Raw genomic sequence first — 20,854 nt, 5'->3', positions numbered from 1 at the left:
ATAGCATAAATGTTAGCAGTGTGAGTTCTTAAGGTTGGCAAGGTCTAATTCTTAAGGTTCCATTCTTAAGGTTTGGAAGGTTCCGTTCTTAAGGTTCGCAAGGTTCCATTCTTAAGGTTTGCAAGGTTCCGTTTTTAAGGTTCGCAAGGTTCCATTCTTAAGGTTTGCAAGGTTCCGTTCTTAAGGTTCGCAGGGTTCCGTTCTTAAGGTTCGCAAGGTTCCATTCCTAAGGTTCGCAAGGCTCCATTCTTAAGGTTCTCAAGGTTCTATTCTTAAGGTTTGCAAGGTTCAGTTCTTGAGATTTGCAAGGTTCCATTCTTAAGGTTCGCAAGGTTCAGTTCTTAAGGTTTGCAAGGTTCGGTTCTGAGATTCGTGTTCCGTTTCTTCACAAGACATGATTGTGACGTCTTACAATCGATGAGAAGAGAAATTATTCATTAGAGCTGCAACCAGAAGACTTTTTTCCGCGATTCTGTGGCCTTATGCAAACATTACGGGTGTAGAGAATTCTCAAAAGTTGTTCAGACCCTCTGGAGTCTGCCCCCCCCCCCCCCCTCCTCCGCCACGTGTTAAGGAAAGTCCTTTTTTGCACTTATTGAAGCGATGCTGTTAAAGTGTATGACTGTACATCGCGCAAATATGTTATCATGGTTCTGAAGAAGAACAAATAGAGCGGAAGAAGATGTGGCTGTCCCGAGGATCACTTTCAAAAAATAGTTCGAATCCGCTTGTCTCAAACAGTTTTGGTGAAAATTCGTGTTATCTATAAAAAAGTAAACGTTTTCATGTGTTTTTCAATGACTCAATATTTGCGCCAGTCTTTTTTTTATCTTTCTTTCAAGCATGTGAACTGTGACAACCCATTCTGGGCCCAGTTGTATAGGGGGCGGATAACGCTATTCAATGGATAAATCGCTATCCAGCGGATAAGTGATAGCAAAAAGTATAGTGTTATCCACCGGATAGAGATTTATCCAGTGGATAACATTATCCGACCTTCGAACAACCGGGGCCCGGATTGTAGATTTACCGTCATATAAAACTCTTCTTCTCCAACCTGCCTCATCACTTACATTCTCCGTATGCTGAATTTCATAAGATCTTTAGGCTTAGAATGAAGAATTAACTCTTTTCTCAACTTTTCAATTCGATATTTCAATGACTGAGCTCTCGTGGACCGCGTTAATTATTCATCTCGTATAAAAGAGTTCCTTGATATTGATTACTACTATCAACTTCTGGCATCAAAAGATATCGAGATAATTTATTATAAGTACACAACACGAGATGTCTAGCGCTGCTTTCAAACTGCGGTTAAAAGTTAAGGAAAAGAAAAAAGTATTTCTCTGGATTGAGACTGTCAAAGCACTCTCTAAGACCTTCGTTTCCTAAGATTGACTTAAATCAAAAGCATAGACCCTAGAAGGTTACATGCTTTTGGTTAAATAAATTGACTATTCAGTTCTGCCGCGACGCTAAAAAGCAATTTTACAATAGTTCTGTCACGAAATTTTGAGCCACATTGTGCGCCTTGCAAAATGCTTTCACCTCGAAGAAGACGACAAAATATTACGGCGGCAAGGAAGAAAAAGGCCAGAGACACAATAAGAAACTTAAAAAAAGAACAAGGAAGGCACAAGATGGAGATGATTGAAACGGATTGCAAATTGCGAACTTTGGACGTTTGCAGACCGTGACGGAGCCCATTTAATTCGCGTGAGTATTATTAGAATGTCTTGTCTTGTTCTATTACAGTGAAGCATAACCAAGTAGCCTTGGACTTAAACGGACACAATATCAGTCACGTTTGGTATGTGTTACGCAGCACTCTGGAACGCTTCGGTTATCGTCGGACGCCGCCATGTTTCGCTGTGGTTAGCATATGTCTTACAATCTTGATTTCAAACGATTAGTTAATTATTCCCAACATATCTCTGAACTGTCGTTTCTGTGCTGGGTAGAGTCGCAAAAGGTGGGTATTGTTTGCTTTAGATGTTCCTGTTTTGCTTAACGTCTAATATAACTGCGAACTTCATGTCAACGTTTTATTAAATCGTTACATGTTTGAAGCTGTTTTTCTAAGTGATAACGTGTAATACCAATTTAATTTTTTGTGAAGTTTTGAAGAGCAAAGCGTAAGTTTTTAATTTCGTTGTCGTAACTTAAGCTTGTTTCCTCTCACTCTCGGCGAGTCTTGCATACGTCAATGTTGCCTAAGTTATGTCGTTATATATAGAGTTGTCAAGAACTTTTATTTTCTGTCGAAGAAATCGTTCAAATAACACTTTAACTGCAATTTGAAAGAGATGTGAATATAATAGTGTCGAGTTGTGAAGCGTCAGTTTATTTAATATTTAAATCTTTACTTTGTAAGCAAGCGCGGGAGCGACAGGAATGAAATGTTTTGTTATGATATTGTTAGTAGACCACAATTGTTCCTGAAAATAGTCATGACTTGGCTAAAGTGAAACGGAAGATTGTCTTTTGATGTAAAAAAGTTTGATGTTGAAATGCTTAGTATGCTTATGGCATATTAAAATTGTGCAGCTACGTAAATGGTCCTTTCTTATTATAACACGACTAAGTTTGAATACTTATATTCTGTTGAATTATGCAAATTATTTGTTCAACGGGGTTCAGTGGGAATATGGACACTTTTATTGTTACTCATTTTTGAATTTTTCTTTATCACGTAGGACCAAAACCCCATGACAAATCTTTGAAAGATTTGAATTCAAATTGACGAGAAACTGACCGCTCTTGTAAAGTTTAAATGCTTCTTGACTTCTCGTTGAAGGTATTAATTATGTAAATGATGTTATTTGTCCGTTGGAGTTTTCGTCACGAATTCTACCATAGAGATCAGTAGATATTTAAACGAGGCTGGTAAGACCTGATATCTTTGGATTACCAAAAATTAACTGATTAATGTATATGTTGTTGTTTTTTTCTTCTTAATGAAATTAAAACTCCAGAACTGACATCTGTACAACTTTAGTTTTTGTACCATTCTTAACGTGGAGGGTTTGTTTACTATACGTTCTGTAAACAAGGCATTGTCGCTGACTCTTTCAAATCAAGTGATTCAAATGCAAAGATTTTGGTCTCTGCAGCGAGGATGTTCACTGCGTAACTTTTAAATAGATATTGTGCTTTGGCGTTGGGAAAAAGTAGACAATTATCATGTTCAGTTTTAGATCGACAGAATCGGAGAAAAATCTCAGTAATTCGATGAACAATTAATAGGTTTGAACGAGTCAATTGTATTATTTGTTTGTGGCCACATATACCGTCTTGTGCACTGTTTACAAACTCACAAGTCCGCAATTAGCTCTTTAACTCATTATGAAATGAGATTCGTCCCTGGAAGTTATTATAAACTTTACCTTTGATTTCGTTTCAGCTTCTCTCACCTATCTATACTAATACGGTTCGTCGTGGTAAATCATACTTTTTATTCCTATCAATTTGTTAGTAAACTAAATTTCATGCCTTTTACAACAGATTAACAATGGAGAACGGCTATAAGCAAAGCAGAGGTTCCGCAGTGACGATTACTCCCGTTGGGTTTGGCTCCAAAAACTTTACGACGAAAAAGAAATCTCGTAAACTGGTGCCCATTCTTTTCATGGTCATAGTCCCTTTACTGATTTGTTTCATTCTCGTCATGATCTTCTTCTTCGCTGCAAAAATCCCTCCACCAAAGCCATACACATCGCCATGCCTCGGATCAGAAGAAGCCAATCGCACTAACCTCACAAACGTGCTTAAAAAAATTCATCGACAGTATTTCTTCGAACTTCATCCCGAGAAGATATACCAGATGGCACGAGTGAAACCCGAAGATATCCGAATGTATTTCCGGCCTTACGATCCAACCCCGAATGCTACCAAAAACCGGACTGACGTGGCTATGGAGCTACGCCGGGAGTTAAATGCGTTGAAATTTAATAAAACTCTGCTGAAGCTAAGAGAGCGCAAGGCGGTACATGTGGCTAATACCATATTAGAGAACAATTTCGGATGGTCTCCGTACTTTCAAGATTACTACAACGGCGATTGGCTGCTTGGACCCGACATATTCTGTTGGCAGCCTGTTTGTGACGTATTTTATCACCTAAATCGGGTTTTTGATCATTTCAAGCCTCGAAACATGACCGAACTTGAGAAGCTTAAGGATCTGTTTGAGGGTTATAATCGCACGTTCAATCGGTACGTGGAGAACTGGAAGCTAGGAGCGCGAACAGGTTATGTGAAAACCAACGAAGCTTGTAAAGCTGGTTTATTCGTCATCAAGTACCAAAAATACCGTGCCTATGCTCTGAAAAACGAGGCTGGTTAGTGCAAGCTAGTTACTTTTCTTTGTGTTTCCATGACCATCCGTGTTAAGGGTAGGTCTGAGTAAAGTTATTAAGATCGTAAACAGTTTTTTTAAATCGCTTTCACAATGAAGGTGCGGGACACACAACAGAACGGGGCTCCAAATTAAGTGTGGCCTTGAGAGGGGCACTGTCAGAGTAAATTGTCTTGCCCAAGAACACAACGCATTGTCCCGGCCAGGTTTCGAACCCAGGCCTCTCTACCCGGAGTCCAGTGCACTGACCATTACACCAATGCGTCACCAAGTTTGGTGGCAATGAGATCGTAATGAGGAACAAAACCAAGACATTTTTCAATTGATGTGCATTGGATAAGTTTGCTCAGTTAGGGAGTAAAAGAAACATTGAAGTGTGTTTGGATGGGCAACCAAAAAAAACCTCTCTTATCGATAAACGCCCCCCGTTCCCCGTCCCTTTTGAATCGAAAAGACGACCCCCTGGGTTATTTTTTCCTTTGGTTTGTTTTCATGGTGGTAAAAGCTTGATTTCAAAGAATAATCAGAAGTATATTTTAAAATCTCGATTGCAGCAATCTATGATGAGCCATTTGCGAAGATTCTATTGAACACTAGTTATTTCGAGCATCTGTCAAAGAGAGTCAACGATAGTTGGAAGGAGGTATTCTTGATGAACGTGACTGAATACTTTAGGTGGTCTCTGGTGCACAACATCGCAAAAGCTGTTGTGCATATGTTGAGGTAAAGATCCAAGCTTCATGATCATTTCCTTTACTTCCTTGGTATATAACGGATAGATAAATACTTCGAAACACTGACGAGTGTAGATCTAACGACACATACACCAAATCAACGAAATGAAATGAATTGATGAAACTTAGGCAGAGGACTTGGAATTCAAAACAATACCAATCGATGATTTTAACTCGTTGGCTCATATCTCACAAAGGACAGAGCAAGACTGTCCGTTTGTCTTCAACGAACAAGAACGTTCTCAAAATTTAACGATGGACAAAAACTCCCCTATCCGGTGGAGGTTGCAAAAACATCTGTCACGTAGCATTTACTACATAAAATTTTCTTCACTGCAGTCCGAACCTATAGCGCAGGCGTATAAATTTTGCTTTTTATATACGAGTGGGACAAGTGCGAGGCTTCACTTTCAATCTATTTACTGTTAACCTTTTTTTTTAAGGTTCCTTGAGCACGAGTACTTGAGGAACTGCCCTTCGGATGAGAACATCATTAGCGGTCTAGGAAAAGTACCTCTCCGTTTTCTGTATTACGATGACATCCCAGACACAAGTCAGTTAGCATTCCATCGACTCCCCACTGGAGAGGAGCTGAGTGGACCAAAGACGTATCAAACACTGATGAAATACTTTGCAACTCTTGACATTTCACCTGCTGATCTAAGGGAGAGAGCTTGGACGAGGTTGAATGAGTTGTATAAGCAGGTGAGGAACGTTTGAAATGAGGAGTTGAGGATATCGAAGGAAATAATCATTAGTTACCTGGAGGAGTTTTTTTTTGGGCGGGGGGGGGGAGGTCACACGTATTCATGAGAAACAGGGGGAGTAAGAGTGTAAAGGGGGACTGTGGAGAATTGAGGGTGGGGAGTGGAGAGAGAGAGAGAGGAATCATGAAAATATTGCAGAGCCCTATGAGGAGATCAGGTAAATTGTAATGTGACATAACCAAAATCCTTCGATTCCCGCCCCCCTCCCCTCAGGCGAAAAATATACCTGCGCTCACAAGGAATGAAAATTTTGTGTACTGTTTATCAATATAACAAAACACATGTCATGGGAAAACCGTGGCATTGGTTTGATAAACGGTCTTGCAAAACATAGATTTCCTTCTAACTTCACAGTTTGTACATCTTGAATCTTGAAATATGGAGCCTTCTCTTAAGTTTTTCATTCGCAATTAGTATGTTTTTTTTTCAGTTGTCACCCGGCCTTCCCCGCTCTTTGCTATTTTATTTTGAATCAGTTTGCATATACATACAATGCGCGGAGTCATTTAACGAGTACATAACACAAAAAGATCCGAATTGATGGCAACTGCAGTAAACTTACCGAAAGGACCTTGATCTTTATGTTATTAGCCTGAAACCTATTGGAGGTGTCTTCGAAGTTTGAAGTGGAATGTAAAGCATCCAACTTAATAAATGCTTTTATTGCAATGATAACTTTGATAACTATGAAGATGTCTCTAAGGACAGAAAGTAACTTAAGAAATCTTTTTAAATTTCCAAAGGCTGTTGATGTGGCCAAAAGGTATACTGGTGAAAAGGACAATAGGACAGCCATCACCGCCTTCAAAGCCGTGTTACGCCATTCCAACATGTCGTTTAACAATAAACCGTTTCCTGCCAATGAGAGTGACGAAAATGCCTACATAAAATGTTATGACGACAAGAGCGCACAGGGGTATTGTCCTGAGCGGTGGAAAGCAATGCAGAAGTGGATTGAAAACACTGTTGAAGTAAGCGTAATTTCCAAGATAAAATCTTCTACCATTTTTGTCAGGATGAGTAGCGCTAATTTATAAAAAGTGTATAACTTCTTTGTTTATCATAACAGACGATGAAAAACAATATTGGCCCCGTCTACAAACCACTATTTTATCGCAGTGGTCCTAAAAACACAGTTCCTGTCTGTCCAGTGGATGTTATATCTTGGTTTCATCCGCATGTCCGCTTTCACGGATATGCGCCAGGCTCTAAAGACTGCAAGGTTAACGCTACGCAAGGTTTGCCGTTTTTCGCGGACAATTTTGGCCCAAAATGGACAGAATTTACGACCACAGCCCATGAACAACTCCCTGGACACCATTTAGAGGTAGGGGCTTTTCAGCGAAGTGCAACAAATTGATTAAATTTTTCAAAGGGCGAGAATATGGTAGGAGCACTCGTCTTCCGAGAGGAAGGCAGGAGGGGGGATCCGACGTCGCCAACAGAGTATGAAGGGAGACTATTGACCTCCAATTAACTATCAACGACCGGGGTGGGGAATCATAGGAATACTGCAGAGCCTTAAGGGGTGGATCAGGTAAATTTTATTGTCACTGCACCAAAATCCTCTAACGCCACTCCCCCCCCCGGCGATAAATCAAGCCCAGTCCCCAAGACCTCATCACGTCTTAGAAGTCGATCTTCTGTTTTCTCTTTTCTTGTATCACTGAAAATGCACTGGTATGGTAAGGAGAATTCCTGTTTCTGGTCAATCTAACAATCGCCCTTTATATCTGTGTAGGTGCATAGTTACATAGAGTATTTTGAAGACAGCTGCAACGATCCGATTCACTGGCTGGAGAAAGCAAATTTTTTCCCAGGGTTCACTGAGGGCTGGACAACCTACGTGGAGTATCAACTGCTGCCACAAGACACGAACCTCTACTCAGACAATCAAGACAAAGAAATATTGCTGCAAAGATACGGCATGATTTACTATCAGGTATAAAAAAATCCCGTTCCAAGTTTGAGTGACGACTGATCTCTACTATCAGTGTACCAAATTGGGAACGGTTGTCGCAAAACGGAAATTATTACATACATACTGAGATTTACACAGTGAAGCACTATCGTTCGTGTCTCTGATTGGACATTTATTGTAACAGTCGTCCGCTTCCGGTCTTTGAAATGTGCCGGTCACTAAGAAAAAATATGAGTATGTATGACATTAAAACATCATACAATGGACTATGGAAAGTGCTTGAACGATTTTTATTCACTCGTTACGATGCATCAAAAACCTATCTCGTTTGCTAGCTTTTTTGATGCATGGCAACTCGTGAATAAAATCATTCGTGCGCACTTCCCATAGAATAATCTTTATTTAAGAGTTGGACTATTTTGTGAATTATAGGGCCCGTGAATGAATAACGTTTGGATATAACTTCAATGTTCTCTTTTTATCACAGCTGTTAGCCGCTCTTCGTGCCATCGTGGATATTGATCTGAATTTTAATCAAACGCCAGAGATAACCGTGCTAGATATGTATAATGAATACGTGTGGGAAGACAATACTGACCTGGCAAAGAAAGACGTCCTGCGCTCGCAAAGCGTACCGGGATTTGTCACAAGCTACATAATTGGCCAAATGGAAATTTCCCGCGTCAGAGGCATTGCCGAGAGGGAACTGGGGCGAAATTTTAATTTAGAAGAGTTCCATTACGAGCTGCTTCGACAGGGGGAGTTCCCCCTGAAGTATCTCGAAGAACACATACGTGATTATATCGCATGCAAAAAGGACCCTACAATAGAGGGATGTAAAGAGTTTTGAGGCGTAAATTTAATAGTTTTTGAAAGTCGATTGTGCGAAAGCAATATGCATTCTTTGCTGGACTGTGCGATTACGAAATACAGAATCGCTACAAATCACCAAAAAGGTTGGGAGTGAAATTAACTACCGCTTGCGGTGAAATCTTTGACGCTACACGAAATTTCTCAGTGCCTAATTATCTTTATCACCACATACAGCAAAACTCCATGTGTTTTCACCACCTATGACATAGCCCCCACTATATTTCATTTGCTCTTCCCTACTTAAAACACTATAAGAAACAATTTGATCGTGTCTCCAAAATCTCTAGCTCGCATTATACATAACAGATATCAACATGTTTCTGCAATTTTAATGACATGATGCGCCATGTGTTCCTTTCTCCTTCTTTAACCCTTTTATTCCTTAAACTGACCAACATCTAATTTCTCCTGAGAATCACAGCTGAATCAAACATTAAGGACATGAGAATAAAGGGAATTATCACAGGTCTAGATTGTTTTCCAAATTCTCTTTGTCAGTGCTATAGCAAATGTATAGAGAACGGTATGGAGAATACGCACACTGATGCTAGGATGTGAAGGGTTAATCTTAAGAGTTGATCCGTTTCTACGTTCTTTCCACCTGCAACATTGCACACCTTGAAAACACCATTTGTAAAACTCATGGCAACAATTTCACCTGTTTCCAACTATCAGTAACATGTCTCGCGAAAACATTGAAACATTGGCACAACAATTTCAGCTATTTCCAACAGTCACAGAACAATTCATAATGTGTTCCGGCCTCTAAAAGAACTGTACTATTTTGGTCAATCCACTATCTATAATTCTATAGCTTAATGGAAGTTTTCGTATATAGCTTTTTTTAAAATTTTTGACAGGATATCATAGTTTCAAAGAGAGCCATTTAATCACTACAATGATTAATAAAATTGTATTTCACGTCGATACTTTTGACTTTATAACGATTGAGTAATTATGCGTTTACTAGATCTTTGTAAAAGAATACAAACCAATAGAGAATAAGAAGGCTCCCTTTACAACCCTCTCTTTGGGATCATTTTCCACTTCTCTGCAGTCAAATTTACTGCACATGGTGGTGGAAATGATTTACTCACTGAAAAAGGACATCGTCATTGCCAAGTTCTGTTCTGTTGGGATCAACATAAGCTAAGGAGTAACACTCAGTATCCTTCAAACCGGACACATCACTAAGATAAAACAGAATCTAGATTAGTAACAGAATCAAGGTTGTAACTAAAAGCTTTGTAATTTTTTTTCTGGGAAATGTTATTTTCTGGAAAGGAAGGAGTGGCTGGAACTTTCAAGGCAAAGGAGAGATAGTTTGAGCCCACAATATCTTTTTCAATAATTGTACATCAACCCTTTAATGATGATAATAATAATAATAATAATAATAATAATAATAATAATAATAATAAAAATATGTTATTAATAGTGATGATTATAATGGGCAAGGGTTGATAACCTTAATAATGATGATAGTGATGATACAAGAACAGGGATGCAATGGGAGCACTCAGCTACTGGCACAGTAATTTTTGAGAGGTCATATGCTGGTGACTTCTTACCTAGCTAAACAGGCAATCATCAAGCTGCAATTACTACACCTGGAAAGTCCACAGGAGATGCATCACTTTAAATGGGGAGTGGATGTCTAGCCCAGACCTTAACCCCCGACACCAAAATGATGATGGTGACGAAGGTGATCACAATGAGCATGAAAGGTAAAATATTTCACATACTACATAATGCATGACACCCAAAGGACCAGTTCTGAAGTAAAATTGTAAGACAGCATAGAAATAATTACTTGTATGGTTCCCAAAACCCATTCCTGATCAGGTTTTATTGGCCAGGAATTATGCCTGTTTGATTCAAACTCTCAACAACAGAGCTTTAAAAGCTTTATTTTAAAACTATAACTATCATAAGAACATAATTTATTTACAATTCTTGGAATTTAATTCCATTTCCTACACATTTTACATCATTATGATGACAAACATTGTACAATAAAGAAACTCTAAATAAAAATCACTACTGTTCAGTATGAAATACTGTAGATGACACTAGCTAATTAAGTATATTTCAAATAATACACAGATGTTCTAAAATTCTCAATGCACCACATCATATTGACTTTCAAGGCATACCTGAGCTACTATATTTGTCATGTACTGTATTACGATGGTATAATTGCTGGTGATTGAAGAGATGCAATATTAACCTTGCACAAGGTGATTATAGCAGGAGTGATACAATTCAAAATAGGGTAAAACCCAAAACAGTACAGAAACAGATCAACTTGTGGTCTTTGTAAATAATCAATTACCAAGAACTTGGAGAGCTACCTAAGTTAAAAAGAAAACCTGAAGATATTATTACTAAAAGTAATTATAAATGCAAGCTATATATTGCATTCTGACTGTCCAGGAGAAAAAATGTGGAAGCTTTATTCATTGGTAAGCCTGCATCATGCAACATGTTTCATGCTTTCTAACATTAAGAAAAGCTTAAGAATTCTATCAAATGGTCACATAAAGACAAAAATATACCTTACAACCAAAAAAATTTGAACATCCCAAGTTCAGCAAAGAGATCTGATGCACATGTGCATCAATAAACAACCTTCATATTGATTGGTAGTTTGCTGCAAAGAACATTCATCATTTTAGAAATTATTTTAAAAAATACCATACATTAGTTACCAATAGTATACCCTAGATCATATAGCGGCTGAATGATATCCGTTCCCATAAGAAGATTAGTATCCTCAGCCACGGCATCAACCAATCCACAAACACTAAAACGGTGTCCTCGAATTACAAGCACGATTTGTATGGTTTGGAACTCACGTGGCTCTCCTCCTATTACTTTAGCTTTCTTTTTCTTGTTGGGATCAGCTTGCAGGTTCAACTCCTCCAGAAGCTCTCTGGATATGCCAGTGCATACTTCATTGGCAGTGTCAAACAAGACTTTCCAACGTATTTTATCTGGTTCCAGTTCAAAAACATGATGAATTAGAATCATCTCATCAGATGCATTCTGTATCTTAACCGGTTCTTCATCCCTTGATAGGACATACGGTTTATACTCTGAAAACAGTATAAAAATACAAAATGGTAACTGCAGGGTAGATGAGGAAGCTAATTTTCTCAAAATGTTCTGAGGTCAGGCTTACTCAGGGATTTTAAAACAAGCTTGTGACTGCCACAGTTCCACCAGCTATTTTAAAACATATCCCCAGTTACTCTGGTCAAAACAGTTACCTTTTAGTCCTTGATGAACTTTTCACAGTCATCTACTTTTGCAGTCTGATGCTTACTTCACAACATTTTGAAACCCCTGCTTAATGTAATCTAATCTGCTAATAATGAGGTAGTTACCTAATACATGGCAAAATTGTCAAATACAAAGACATAAGCAAAGACTGCAAATTGACACTCACAGAACAAACATCAAGCCAACAAACAGACTAAAATTGCAGCTCATGGAGTATCTTGGGTATAAAGAAAATTGAAGTCTGTAACGTGGTCACAAAATTAATTTCCTCATTTTTTGGTGCAGATTTAACCCTTTCACTCCCAGAAGTGACCAAGACAGAATTTCTCCTTACAATATCAATACAATATCAAGCAGGCAGGTGATGATAATAGAGAAGAACATCAATCATAGAATTATTAGTTGATCCAATACCAAATTCTCTGAATTAACATCATAAGAATTGTATGGCAGATAGTAAGGAGAATTACTAATCAGATCTTGGGAGTGAAAGGGTTAACAAGTTTTTTTGGTGAATTTATTCCACCAAATATAAAAATTGCAAGGTATAAAAGTTATTGTAGCATACTTTGGTAAAGGTAACTGTGTTGCCAGTAATTTCTATTCAGGATAGTAAAATACTTATCTGTTTAAAAACATTTGATAGGAACTAAGAAAAATCTAAATCCATCATTTAGACATTGGTTCTCAATCTCAAGCAATATAAACATTTAATAACTTAAACTTTACTTGGTTAATTACTTTTAAATTTAAAGGCACAGGTTGTACATCTCACAACTTAAATTATTGCAATGCTGGAAATTTGTTTTAGTGCTGACTAGGTCTTTGCACACTAATCATCAGTTAGACTTCAGTTCAAGATCTTCTTCCCAGTTTCTGAAGTAAGTTTTATTTTCACAACATACATGGTTATAAGTATGAAAAAAAGGTTATTGTAATGATCTTATTGTTGGCCATACACAGTTTGCCTCTTTATGGCTTGCATATGTATCACATAACTCAATAACTTAGATCAGTTGTGTTTGGACATGCTTTTCAACTAGGCTAGATTGGCACAATATGGGACATCTACTGCTAATCACCTGACATTTTATATGCTTGTCACGGCCATCAGGAAAAATCATCAGGTGTGTCTGGTGTGAGGATTGCAATTATCACCAATTGCCGCGATTGGCCTATAAAATTGCTGATATCTGACATGACAGATATTGGCGAATAAAATTGTCAGCAGCTCTATTGTTTGTGTCATGCAGTAAACCTTATGTATAATTCTGATCACTTACTTAAAATCAGTCCCTCACAAGTAGTTTTCCCGTCTTCATACTTAAGAACTGCCACACCACCTACATTATTGTCAGCTACAACCCATGGCCTCTTGAGTTGCAAATGAACTGGTCCTGTGGATAAGACCAGGCTCTCTCTACAGTTCAGTGGCATATCTAACCGTTCTCCACTCATTGTCTCCAGAGTGACTCTTTCATTATTGATTGTACCAGCCCTTATTCCAGTAAAGAAAAGTCTGGTACAGGCTGAATAGGCTTGTAATTCAGGAAACTTTGAATGAGAAAGGAATACCTGTAAAGGAAACAGAAGTCAATCTTTTTAGCACCACAGAAAATGAAAAAAGGGAATTTGTTGGCACCTCTACACCCTCATTCCCACTCAGGGCTTTCTCCTTCCTCTTATCTCTTGCTCAAGGGATGGGAAGGGGAACATAAGTTGGAGTAAAAAGTGGATCTAGCTTGTAGTCCATGTAAGTTTGGATTGGACCAATAAAAAAGTTGTCAAAACATTTTGCTATAAAGAAAGAGAAAAACAATAACAATTCATCTCTCTATTTAAAGTAAACTTGTTTGATTCTGATTAAACTGAAAATTACAAGCTGTCATTTTGTACAGGGTTTGTTCTGACAATGTCTGGAACCTGAGATCTAGGACCTGTCCACTCATGAGTTGTGATACAAACTTCACCCATGACTCCTGCCTTTGGGATGCTACAAAAACAGGGGTGTGGGTCAGTTTCATTTGCAAATATCCCTTAAGCTACAGTGTACACTTAGTTACCTTTGGGATCAAACATTCAAGTGCCTCCTTAAGACGTTTAAAATGAGCAAATGTAAGTTTTAAGAAGTCCACTTGTGTTCTATATTCATACTGTAAAGGAAACAGAAGTCAACCTTTTTAATACTAAAGAATATGAAAAAAAAAAAGAAAAAAAAGGACCTTGTTGGAACCTCTACACCCTCATTCCTACTCTGGGCTTTCTCCTTGCTGTCATCTCTTGCTCCAGGGGATGGAAAGGGAACATAAGCTGGACTGTGTTGGGCCAATAAAAGAGTTGTCAAAAAATTTTGCTATAATTTGTTCTGAATAGTCTCTCATTACTTATTATAAATTTAAGAAAAACAATAACAATTCATCTCTCTATTTAAAGTAAACTTGTTTGATTCTGTTTATACTGAAAATTACAAGCTATCATTTTGTACAGGTTGTGTTCTAACCATGTTTGGGTCCTGAGATCTAGGACCTACCCACTTACAAGTCATGATACAAACTTAACCTGTGACTCCTGCCTTTGGGATGCTACAAAAACAGGGGTGTGGGTCAGTTGCATTTTCAAATGTCCCTTAAGCTACAGTGTACACTTAGTTACCTCTAGGTGGAAACATACAATTGCTTCCTTAACACGTTCATAATGAGCTTCTATTAAGTTTATGAGGTCCAGTGGTATGTTATCCACATACTGTAAAGGAAACAGAAGTTAATCTTTTTATTACTTCAGAATATAAAAAAAAAGACCTTGTTGGCACCTCTACACCCTCATTCCTACCAAGGGCTTTCTCCTTCCCATCATATCTTGCTCCAAGGGATGGGAAAGGGAATATAAGCTGGAGTAAAACGCAGATCTAGCTTGTAGTTACTGTAAGTTTGGGTTGGGCCAATAAAATACCAGTAGTTGTCAAAAAATTTTGCTATAATTTGTTCTCAATGGTCTCTCATTACTTATTATAAATTTAAGAAAAAAAATAACAGAGTTCATCTCTCTATTTAAAGTAAACTTGTTTGATTTTGATTATACTGAAAATTACAAGCTGTCATTTTGTACAGGTTGTGTTCTGACCATGTTTGGGACCTGAGATCTAGGACCTGCCCACTCATGAGTCATGATACAAACTTCACTTGTGACTCCTGCCTTTGGGATGCTACAAAAACAGGGATGTGGGTCAGTTTCATTTGCAAATACCCCTTTAACTACAGTGTACACTTAGTTACCTCTAGGTCGAAACATCAGTTTCATTTGTAAATATCCTTTAAGCTACAGTGTACACTTAGTTACCTCTAGGTTGAAACATCAGTTTCATTTGCAAATATCCTTTAAGCTACAGTGTACACTTAGTTACCTCTAGCTTGAAACATTTACGTCTCTCCTCAAGATGTTTATAATGAGCAATTGTACAGTTTGTGAGGTCCAGTAGTATTTTGTCCAAATCCTGTAGAGGAAACAGAAGTCAATCTTTTTAGTACTACAGAATATGAAAAAAAAGAGACCTTGTTGGCACATCTACACCCTCATTCCCACTCAGGGCTTTCTCCTTCCTCTCATCTCTTGCTCCACGGGATGGGAAGGGAACATAAGCTGGAGTAAAAAGCAGATCTAGCTTGTAGTTACTGCAAATTTGGGTTGGGCCAATAAGAAAGTTGTCAAAAAATTTTGACTCCTGCCTTTGGGATGCTACAAAAACAGGGGTGTAGGTCAGTTTCATTTGTAAATATTCCTTAAGCTACAGTGTACAATTAGTTACCTTTAGGTTGAAACCTTTAAGTGCCTCCTGAATATGTACACAATGACCAAATATAAGGCATGTGAGCTGCAGTGGTATTCTGACCAAATCCTGTAAAGGAAACAGAAGTCAATCTTTTTAATACTACAGAATATGAAAAAAAAAAAAAAAGAAAAAAAAAAGGACCTTGTTGGAACCTCTACACCCTCATTCCTACTCAGGGCTTTCTCCTTCCTGTCATCTCTTGCTCCAGGGGATGGAAAGGGAACATAAGCTGGACTAAAAGTAGATCTAACTTGTAGTTACTGCAAGTTTGTGTTGGGCCAATAAAAAAGTTGTCATTTTGTACAGGTTGGCTTCTGACCATGTTTGGGACCGGAGATGTAGGACCTGCACACTCATGAGTCATGTTACAAACTTCACCCAGGACTCCTGCCTTTGGGATGCTACAAAAACAGGGGTGTGGGTCAGTTTCATTTGCAAATATCCCTTAAGCTACAGTGTACACTTAGTTACCTTTGACTTGGAACATTTAGGTATCTCCTCCCGAAGACGTTTAATAACATCATTTATAAGGTTTATGATGTACAGTAGTGTTGTCATCGCATCCTGTAAAGGAAACAGAAGTCAATCTTTTTAATGCTACAGAATATGAAAAAAGAAGAAAAAGACCTTGTTGGAACCTCTACACCCTCATTCCTACTCAGGGCTTTCTCCTTCCTGTCATCTCTTGCTCCAGGGGATGGAAAGGGAACATAAGCTGAAGTAAAAGGTGGATCTAGCTTGTAGTTATTGTAAGTTTGGGTTGGGCCGATAAAAAAGTTTTCAAAACATTTTGCTATAACTTGGTTCAATATTCTTTCATTACTCATTATAAATTTATAAAAAACAATGATAATTTATCTCTCTATTTAAAGTAAAACTTGTTTGATTCTGTTTATACTAAAAATTGCAAGTTATCATTTTGTACAGGTTGTGTTCTGACCATGTTTGGGACCTGAGATCTACAACCTGGCCACTAATAAGTTGTGATACCAACTTCACCAGTGACTCCTGCCTTTGGGATGCTACAAAAACAGGGGTGTGGGTCAGTTTCAATTGCAAATATCTCTTAAGCTATAGTGTTCATTTAATTACCTTTTGGTTGTAATATTCAAGTGCCTCTTTAAGTCCTTCATGAACACTTTCATCATCTTCGAGGTCCAGTAGTATTTTATCCACATCCTGTAAAAGAAACAGAAGTCAATCTTTTTAGTATCACAGACTATGAAAAAGAGACCTTGTTGGCACCTTTACACCCTCATTCCCACTCAGGGCTTTCTCCTTCCTGCCATCTCTTGCTTCACAGGATAGGAAGGGAACATAAGCTGGACTAAAAGTAGATCTAACTTGTAGATACTGCAAGTTTGTGTTGGGCCAATAAAAAAGTTGTAAAAATATTTTGCTATAACTGGTTCTCAACTGTTACTCATTATAAATTTAAGAAAAACAATAACAATTTATCTCTCTATTTAGAGTAAACTTGTTTGATTCTGTTTATACTGAAAATTACAAGCTGTCATTTTGTACAGGTTGTGTTCTGACCATGTTTGGGACCTGAGATCTAGGACCTGGCCACTCATGAGTCATGATACAAACTTCACCCATGACTCCTGCCTTTGGGATGCTACAAGTATATGGGGTGACCTTCAACAACAAACATGTACAAACTGAAACTCTATTTATCTCCAATAGATTGCAACCAAAGATTAATTTCTCTCTTGTTTCTTTAAATGAGTGGAGATATATTTAACAAAAGAGAAAAATATCATATTTCAAAGGCTTTCACAATGGTAGTTATTGCTTATCTTGACTTTGCCCTCTGTGTGTTGAATATGCAATAAAATTCAGGTTGTTTACAGGAATGGACATGTAATAGGGTGAAGTTTTCACAAAAAAACAAAAAACAAAAAACTAAATAACTCCTGATGGAGAGAAAATTGAAAAACAAGAAGTTTTGAAGGGGGGCCCAAATCAGCAAGGGGGGGGGGGGTTCTAAACCTTCTAAGACACTAGGGCAATGTAAATTTCTCAAAAAATCTCTGACAACTGTGCTGTTGGTATTGTAATGAAAACTTACCTGTAGCTTAGTACCGGCAATCCTGTGAAAAATGAATTGTTCTTCATCTCCCTCACCCAGCTCGCAACGTCTTCTTACAACTCGATATTCCAACAGACATCCAACTTTGAGCCCTTCATTTGTTACCTCTTCATTTTTCCAAAAAGATCTGTTCTCTAACTTTCGTAGCTGGAAGGGCTCTCCTTCGCCACTTTCGTCGTCATCAATATTCCTGCAGGAAACGTTGCTGGTTGAGGGACTATTTCGTGCTATAGCTACAACTACACAGCAGCCTGGGACAGAGATTGTTCGATGTGTATTTAGTCTTGGCAGACCTTCATATAAACTGTGAGATGCAAGGAAATCTGCGACTTTAGGAAACGGCAGTGTATCTCCAACTGACACCATAGCTTTCAACACTTTTATCTATATCATGAACGCTTGCGGCGCACTCCAAACATGTGCTGCAATCTTGGTAATCCTAAAATTGGCCACGATATCTGATCCACGTTTGGTGCATTCACCGCTAACGTGAAACCGCGGTCAGCAGTTTGTGGCTAGAAGTTAGAAGTTTCGGGACTTTCAGCTTTTCAGATCCACGTCGGCTTTCACCTAAAAAAAACAAAAAAAACCAACATGTCAGCCGCCATCTTGAATTACACAGAAGATAGAGGTCCCTCATTTCAAACCCAAAATGTGACTAAAAGATTGGTTTCCTAGCGTCCCAAACGGATTGGTTGAGAAGAAAAGACTTCACCTCACTTACATTTGCACGAAGTGCGTGAGAACTTTGGAACAGGAAGAAGAGAAGCGTAAAGGGAGCTCACGTACCTGACACTTCCTTATCCGAAGTTCGAACGTAGAACATTGCATCAGCCAAGTTGTGCCTAAATCCTATCGGCAAGAGGTAAGCCCGAGGAGCACTAGTAACGAGTTTCCGAGTCGGGTGATTATCGGAAATTGTCGACGATTGCAATATGGTGAACTATTGCGATTTGCCAACATTCCAGCAACGTGATTGCACCAGACATGTACATTATAACATGCCTTACATGTGAAGAATATATTGTTTTCATTTAAATCAAGGAAATTTCGCTAAATTTTTTATGGCTGTTTCCTTCATACTCGTCGATCTTAAGTTTCTTGTTTAGCAGTTTTAGCTTAACACTGTAGCCGCTAAGACCAACGCTTGCAAAGGTAAACGAAACTCATGAATAGTGTCGCCACTATCATGCCCTTGTCATAGTGCCACTGGTTAGAAAGATCCGCAAGATGAAATTTCTACACGGCAAAAAAACATGCGTTCATTGTTAATTTTCCGAAATGGTGAATGACTGAGAAATTCAACATTAAACTGACGTTTTCCGATATCGGAAAACGTGCGGCAAATTCATTGTTCACCCTCAGTAAAACTTGGGAAAAACACGAAGTTCATCGCAAGTTATCCAGCACCAGGAAAATACCAATGAATAGCCTGTTCACCTGAACGTTTTTCTATAGTTTTCCCGTGCGCGCGAACAAGGCATTTTCCAAGCGTTTTCCCACAGAATAACTAACGGTGAATGCCATGAAAACATGATGTTTGTCGATTGTTTTCCTGCTCCACGAAAACGCTATTGTATAGCTTGTTTTCCTGAACATTTTACTCAAGTTTTCCCGAGCGTGCGATCGCTGCATTTTCCGAGCGTTTTCCTCGCAGAATTACCAATGGTAAATGCCATGAGAACATGATGTTTGTCGATTGTTTTCCTGCTCCACGAAAACGCTAGTGTCTAGCTTGTTTTCCTGAACGTTATTCTATAATTTTCCCAAGCGCGCGAACGTTGCATTTGTCGAGCGTTTTCCTGCAGAATTGCAAACGGTAAATGCCAAAAAACAAGAAAATCGTCGATTGTTTTCCTACTCCACGAAAACGCCACTGATAGCTTGTTTTCCAGAACGTTTTTCTATAGTTTTCCCGAGCGCGCGATTGCTGCATTTTCCAAGCGTATTCCCAGATAATGTAATGATATACTTTTAGCTTTTATTTGTGGTTGGGCTCAGGCTAGGTTTGCTGGGTTTGTGGTTGAGATCCCAGATAATTGTAATGATATACTTTTTAATTCATAATATGTATGTAGATTTCTGTAGTTTTTTCAATTCATTGTAACATAAGATATGTAGTTTTATCTTATGGTGGAATAAAGACCAAAGACCAAAGAGATAATTACTAATAGCATGAAAACATGATCTTTGTCGATTTTTTTCCTGCTCCATGGAAACGCTAATGTATGGCTTGTTCAACCGAAAGTTTTTCTCTACTTTTCCCGAGTACGCGAACGATACTGTCCTCACAGAATTACTAACGACCGTGATTAAGAAATGAAGATGTGCTGTTCGTCTCTTGTTTCCCTGCTCTATGGAAACACTTGTGAACAGCTTGCATTGTTTTCCTGTAGCTTTTTGTAGTTTAATTAAGCTTATTGAGTCATTTGAGTGGATTGGATCATTTCAGGCAGTTGGGTCACTTGCACTGATTGGGTCATTTTCGCTGATGGCCACATGTTAGGTTCTGCTGTTTCAGAAAGTAAATGTTATTTGAAATTATTGGGTCATCTGAAACAGTTAGGTCACTGGAACCAATTTGGTCCTTTGAGGCAATTCTGTCATTTGGGCCAGTTGGATCATTTGAGGCAGTTGGCTTTGATTGGCTGATTGGGTCATTAGAGGCAGTTGGGTCACTAGAACTGGTTGAGTTATTTGAGGCAATCCAGTCATCTGAACCAGTTGGTTCATTTAAGGCAGTTGGCTATTATTGACTGATCGGGTCATTTAAGGCAATTCAATCATTTGAGCTGGTTGGGTAGTTTAAGGCAATTCAGTCACTTGAGCTGCTTGGGTCATTTGAGGCAATTTAGTTATTTGAGCTGGTTGAGTCATTTGAGGCAATTCAGACATTTGAGCTGGTTGGGTCACTTGAGGCAATTCAGTCATTTGAGCCAGTTGGGTCATTTGAGGCAATTGTGGTATTTGAGCTGGTTGGATCATCTGGGGCAATTCAG

General features: G+C 38.5%; 2 protein-coding genes across 4 annotated transcripts; one reads left to right on the top strand and one right to left on the bottom strand.

Annotated features, from left to right (window-relative positions):
• The first annotated feature begins 1,738 nt into the window (after window positions 1–1,738).
• Window positions 1,739–9,578, top strand: LOC113676958 (uncharacterized). Of its 2 annotated transcripts, XM_027193700.2 has the most exons (9): window positions 1,778–1,972; window positions 2,697–2,797; window positions 3,505–4,337; window positions 4,909–5,077; window positions 5,532–5,793; window positions 6,599–6,826; window positions 6,925–7,182; window positions 7,597–7,797; window positions 8,264–9,578. In XM_027193700.2, exons 3-9 carry the CDS (start codon window positions 3,512–3,514, stop codon window positions 8,624–8,626), a joined length of 2,307 nt encoding a protein of 768 aa, XP_027049501.2. In that variant the 5' UTR covers window positions 1,778–1,972; window positions 2,697–2,797; window positions 3,505–3,511; the 3' UTR covers window positions 8,627–9,578. The 2 variants fall into 2 exon arrangements, with proteins under 2 accessions (XP_027049502.2, XP_027049501.2); XM_027193701.2 differs by lacking the exon at window positions 2,697–2,797 and having other exon boundaries at window positions 1,739–1,972.
• Window positions 9,579–10,543: 965 nt separating this feature from the next.
• On the bottom strand, window positions 10,544–18,712 carry LOC113676959 (uncharacterized). 2 transcript variants are annotated; one of them, XM_089207521.1, is made up of 10 exons: window positions 18,645–18,712; window positions 17,835–18,425; window positions 16,853–16,939; window positions 16,232–16,324; window positions 15,737–15,826; window positions 15,335–15,424; window positions 14,587–14,676; window positions 13,998–14,087; window positions 13,218–13,509; window positions 10,544–11,747 (listed from the first exon to the last, which is right to left on the bottom strand). In XM_089207521.1, exons 2-10 carry the CDS (start codon window positions 18,219–18,221, stop codon window positions 11,353–11,355), a joined length of 1,614 nt encoding a protein of 537 aa, XP_089063647.1. In that variant the 5' UTR covers window positions 18,222–18,425; window positions 18,645–18,712; the 3' UTR covers window positions 10,544–11,352. The 2 variants fall into 2 exon arrangements, with proteins under 2 accessions (XP_089063647.1, XP_089063648.1); XM_089207522.1 differs by having other exon boundaries at window positions 18,580–18,684.
• Between the last annotated feature and the right edge of the window lie 2,142 nt (window positions 18,713–20,854).

The sequence above is a fragment of the Pocillopora damicornis genome, chromosome 5 (genome assembly GCF_964200805.1).
Source record: "Pocillopora damicornis chromosome 5, jaPocDami1.2, whole genome shotgun sequence".
Lineage (NCBI taxonomy): Eukaryota > Metazoa > Cnidaria > Anthozoa > Scleractinia > Pocilloporidae > Pocillopora > Pocillopora damicornis.
Note: the sequence above shows the minus strand (reverse complement) of the source record. Positions and strands in the feature narration are given on the sequence as shown.

Coding starts and splice junctions, on each gene's coding strand:
- LOC113676958 (XM_027193701.2), top strand. CDS start 3,512: ATGGAGAACGGCTATAAGCAAAGCAGAGGTTCCGCAGTGACGATTACT. Junction 5,078..5,531: donor GCTGTTGTGCATATGTTGAG/GTAAAGATCCAA, acceptor TTTTTTTTTAAG/GTTCCTTGAGCACGAGTACT. Junction 7,798..8,263: donor ACGGCATGATTTACTATCAG/GTATAAAAAAAT, acceptor TTTTTATCACAG/CTGTTAGCCGCTCTTCGTGC.
- LOC113676959 (XM_089207521.1), bottom strand. CDS start 18,221: ATGGTGTCAGTTGGAGATACACTGCCGTTTCCTAAAGTCGCAGATTTC. Junction 15,827..16,231: donor CTAAATGTTCCAAGTCAAAG/GTAACTAAGTGT, acceptor TTTCCTTTACAG/GATTTGGTCAGAATACCACT. Junction 14,088..14,586: donor TTGTATGTTTCCACCTAGAG/GTAACTAAGTGT, acceptor TTTCCTTTACAG/TATGAATATAGAACACAAGT.